Genomic DNA, 4,931 nt, shown 5'->3' with positions numbered 1-4,931 from the left:
TTTACAAATCCTCATTTTGTACTTCTAATTAGTGACCATTGTTTTGTTTTGATCTCTCCCCTGCGCTTCCATGTACGTCATCCTCCCGGAACTGCTTGTGTTTACAACAGTGAGCGCAAGCGACATTAAAGTGATTATTACGTTTTAAATATGGTTATGTTTCTTACAAAATAAATTTTTTTTTTTTTTTTTTTAAGTACATTAAAAATCAAATGCTTTTATACTTTTACTGAAGTAAACATGAACATGTAATTATTAATACTTTTTTACTGGAGTAATACTTTATTAGGGTATCTGTACTTAGTTTGTGTACTTTGCTGTGTGTGTGTGTTGTGTCCAGGCTGTTGGAGCGCTGTCGACGGCACCGGTATCTGTCGCAGTCTGGTGAGGCGTTGGCTCTTCTTTTAAGTAGTCTGCTGGAGAACCTGTTGGCTTACCGCACCATCACCCATGATGAGAGCCCTGAGCTCCGCATGAGCTGCACCGTCAACGTCCTGGTGAGAAGCAGACCCTGTGAACTCAAACACAGCTGCAGTATTTATAAATATTCCTTATTATCTGCTCAACCTGCTGAAAAGACCAGCAAGGATCCAATAAGGGATAAAAGATGTTTTGAGACTTTTATGAAATCACATCTCTGTATCTTCTCTCTCATGTCCACAGAACTTTTACAAAGAAAAGAAGAGGGAAGATATTTATATCCGGTAAGTGTTTTAGATGATTAAAAGCACAAATATGAATCTGATGCATGCATCTATACATCTCGTGGTCTTTCATTAGGTATCTGTACAAGTTACGAGATCTACATCTGGACTGTGAGAACTACACAGAGGCTGCCTACACCCTGCTGCTCCATGCTGAACTGTTGGAGGTTTGGACTCTTATTATTAAGATTTGGGTTAAGGTTAGATAGAGACATCTAGGGATAGATAGTGGGTAGGTTAAGGTTGGAATGCTCTACATGACTTTTGCTCAGGTTTTTGCCCCAAATTATAGTCTGGGGAAGTTGACGCTAGTTGTTGAAAGTCAGAGCCAGTCTGCAGATTTAAGTCGCCATATTGCATAGAAAAACGTGTAGTGTATGAGAGTCCCAGACTCTGATTTTTTAGCTTCAGACTATGAATCTATCCAGTCGGAGGATATCAAACATGTTTGATATTTTGAACCGATTTTAGAACACATATTGTTTTTATTTGTCATGCGTCTCCTAGCAACAAGGCGCACGTTTCTGCATGAGTTTGTTGGGATCGGAATGACTTCAAAGTCTGGTAGTGTGTGATCCTCGGTCATTTAGTGTATGATGGCCAGTTTTTCCTCTGTGACTATTTACAAAGTTGGCAAGTGTGTGATGCCTATCGTTTGATCTGTTCACATTTTAAAAGTCGTGTAGTGTACTCCAGCCTTCTAGGAACATCTAGGAAGCAGGGTGACTAATGGCCATTATAATGCAGATATAGTTTATAATACACTGACAGTCAAAATTTAAGACACATTTATTCTTTACAGCTGTTTCTCCATTTATTAATGAAGTCATCAAAATAGAAATAACTCAAATGGGAGTATCAGAAGTATGTAGTGACCAAACAATAGGCCATTTAAAACTTATTTAAATAAAATCAAATGAAAACAATCTTATCTTTGAGCTTTTTGAAAGTATCCATTATTTGAGCTGCTTTTCATTCATTATCTGTTCTAATCATCCATACATTTTTTTTTTTAATTTTGTTAAAAAACATATGTAGGTGCAATTCATACTAGTAATTGCAAACATTACTGTCAAAGCCTTTAAGATTAAAATGTTTTGAGGTCATGAGTAGGCATGTGACTATCATATTTTCTAAAGCTTTAAACATGACGTATGGTATTATCACAATGTTATACAAAAAAAGTTAAAAACAAGTTAACATAAGTTAACAGCTCTTTTCAAATAAAAACAACCTTAAACCTTTTAATACAATTAAACCAGCACGTCTAGTCATAAGAACCAATTTCACAAGTTTGACTCATACTGTATAATAAAATGTAATGACGACAAATGATACATATGAAATTGTCTGACAGAAATACTTTCACATTTTCACATCACGTATACATTTACATGTATTCACAGTTTGCTTCAGAAATATTAGACATTTTGAGTTTTTCCATTGACAAGGATGTCAGTAGATTTTGGAAATGACAACCTCTGTTCTGTTTTTTTAACGAAGCAGGTACGATTATCTGAAAAACTAATGAAAGTCAGTTGTTATCCTGTATAAAAGCCAAACATTAAGCTTGTCAGTCCTCAAAATCGTATTATTTTAAGTTAACTTAGTCTGCTTGCATTTGAATATCTGCGCTGAAAAACCTGTTGCCCTTGCAGCGTGTTCCTTGAAGTTGCAACATAGTTTGGTGATTATGAGATCAGTGAGATTAGCATGACTGAATCTTGCATTCTCTTTCTAGTGGTCCGACAAGCCGTGTGCGCCCCACCTGATCCCATGGGACGGAACTCAGGGGTGGACGCAACAAGAGCTAAAGGAAAGACTTTTTCAGGAGATAATGTGCAATCTGGACAAGGGCAAAGTATGTATTTAGCTTGTACATCTAATTTCAGTTTAATTTAAATACACTTACATGCCATTTGCACACAGTTTTTAGGGTAGTACAACTGTAAAGAACAAAAATGTTGCTATTTAACTACACTACCATTCACAATTTTGGGGTTTGTAAGATTATTTAATGTTTTTGAAAGAAGTCTGTTATTCTCACCAAGGCTGCATTTATTTGGTTAAATGAAATAGAGTAAAATTGTTAAATATTGTCAGAATTTTAAGCTGTTTTCTATTTTAATTTAAGGTAATAAGAAAGTAATTTTAAGTAATTTATTCCTGTGATGTCAAAGCTGAATTTTCAGCATTATTACTCCAGTCTTCAGTGCCACATGATCCTTCAGAAATCATTCTAATATGCTGATTATTGTTATTTTAGTATCATTAAGATCCTATTATAGTTTTTATTATGTTATGTCATTTCTGTACAATTTTTATACATTTTTGGTTTTTGGAAAAATAAGAAGTGTTGCCTTGGCAACTAGATCAAAATAAAATACATTTTATTTTGTTTCAGATAATGTTTATTTTATTTCAAGTAACAAAAATTATTTATTTATTTATTTATTTTACTGGTTTTAGTTTTAACTAACTATAATAACCCTGATGCTGATTTGGTGCTCAAGAACCTTTTTTTAGGATTCTTTTATGAATAGAAAGTTTTGAAAGAACAGCATTTATTTTAAATTGAAATCTTTTGTAACATTATAAAGGTGATGATACACGGGGCAAATTTTTGAGCAATGTTGCCGTCAGCGGGCAACAAGGTGAGACACAGGACCCACGACCGGTCTAAAGTATCCAGATAGAAATTTGTTGCCCATTCTCAATGGGAAAGTGCCCACGTAACATTGCTTAAAAAAGTTGCCCCGTGTATCTAGTGTCTTTACTGTCACTTTTGGTCAATTTAATGCATCCTTGCTGTATAAAAGTATAAATTCTTCAAAAAACAAACAAACAAAAATATTGGTTCTAAACACTATAAAGGAGACTTACAACAGAATATTTAATAACACAATTTTTTTTTTGCAGTCAACACGTTTTCTCATCCATTAGCCAGACTCTGAGCTTGTTTGTTTGTTCTTTTGTCCACAGATGTGGGAGAAGGCCATCGAGATGGCCAAACAGCTTGTTAAACTTCACGAAAACCAAATGTTTGATTTCATAGAGCTCAGTCAACTGCTGGTAAGACAGACGTGTCAGAATTCCCTATTGTTTCTTTGTTAATGTGATCTGAAGGTAACGCCACAGACAAGCCTCCCAGAGCTTCTGCCAGAGCAGGAGATGCTCTGTGATGTACAAACATTTTAGCGAGACAAGCCTTGAGCTCGTCTCGATTCACGCTCTTCATATTTATTCACGTTTTGGGCTGGTAACTCATAACCCTGTCTGCTGGGTAGCAGCCGTCACTCTGCACAGGAAATAAACATAGCAATTTGCAAGCAAGAGGAGGAAGGAAACTCTGGTGCGATTACAGCTACTGTAGCAGTTACACACTCTCCTCTCAGTTCTGCCCTTGGCTCAGTGAAGTTCTCACTTGGCAGCTGACTTCAGTTAGATCAGAGAAGTTTGCTGTTGGTGCTGATGAATTGGGTGGACAACTGCTTTCAACTTTTTTATATCCTGTGGTTCATAAAATGTACAGTAAAAACTACCGTAACTTAAAGGGATAGTTCACCCAAAAATGGAAATTCTGTAATTTACTAACCCTCACGTTGCTTCAAACTTCTATTTGATTCTTCTGCAGAAAACATAAGATATTTTGAAGATTGTTGGTAACCAAACAGTTTCTTTTCCCATTGACTTCCATTGTATTTTTCCACCATACAATCTACAAAATGTATTTTTTTATGTTCCACTGAGAAAATGGTTGGACTGTCCCTTTAAATATGTTTAAAAACACGTATTCTGTCATCATTTACTCATCCTTATGTCATTCCTAATTGGTTTGATTTTATTTTATTTTTTATTGACGGAGCAAAATTGAGATATTTAATAGAATGTTCAGGCAGCACACTTTTTTGCATACATTTAAAGTCAATTGGGACGCTGTCAAACTTCATAAATGACAAAAAAACAGCATTAAACCATACATGTAGTTAGAGATTTTAGTGTGTTAGTAATTTTGTTATGTGCTTTTGTCATTTTTATTCGTTTTTGTTTCATATAGCTTAAATGAATTTGTATCTCACTTGTAGTCATTTGAGTAAACTTATTAATTTCAGCTAGTTGCCAAGGCAGCATTTCTAATCTTTAAAAATTTCAAGGGTACATTTTTCATTGTGTATATATAATAATAATAATAATAATAATACTAATATATATATATATATATATATA

General features: G+C 34.6%; 1 protein-coding gene across 4 annotated transcripts in view; it reads left to right on the top strand.

Moving 5' to 3' along the window:
* LOC107674342 (dedicator of cytokinesis protein 5-like) overlaps positions 1-4,931 on the top strand; it is a 61,951-nt gene that overhangs the window by 39,632 nt on the left and 17,388 nt on the right. For all 4 annotated transcript variants that reach the window (XM_016468294.1, XM_016468295.1, XM_016468296.1 and 1 more), the window contains 5 exons: positions 341-497; positions 664-704; positions 781-871; positions 2,446-2,565; positions 3,687-3,776. In XM_016468294.1, the coding sequence (XP_016323780.1) occupies positions 341-497; positions 664-704; positions 781-871; positions 2,446-2,565; positions 3,687-3,776 (499 nt within the window). The remainder of the gene's footprint in view (positions 1-340; positions 498-663; positions 705-780; positions 872-2,445; positions 2,566-3,686; positions 3,777-4,931) is intronic.

Source organism: Sinocyclocheilus anshuiensis, unplaced genomic scaffold (assembly GCF_001515605.1).
Source record: "Sinocyclocheilus anshuiensis isolate Anshui unplaced genomic scaffold, SAMN03320099.WGS_v1.1 scaffold188, whole genome shotgun sequence".
NCBI classification, from domain to species: Eukaryota; Metazoa; Chordata; class Actinopteri; order Cypriniformes; family Cyprinidae; genus Sinocyclocheilus; species Sinocyclocheilus anshuiensis.
Note: the sequence above shows the minus strand (reverse complement) of the source record. Positions and strands in the feature narration are given on the sequence as shown.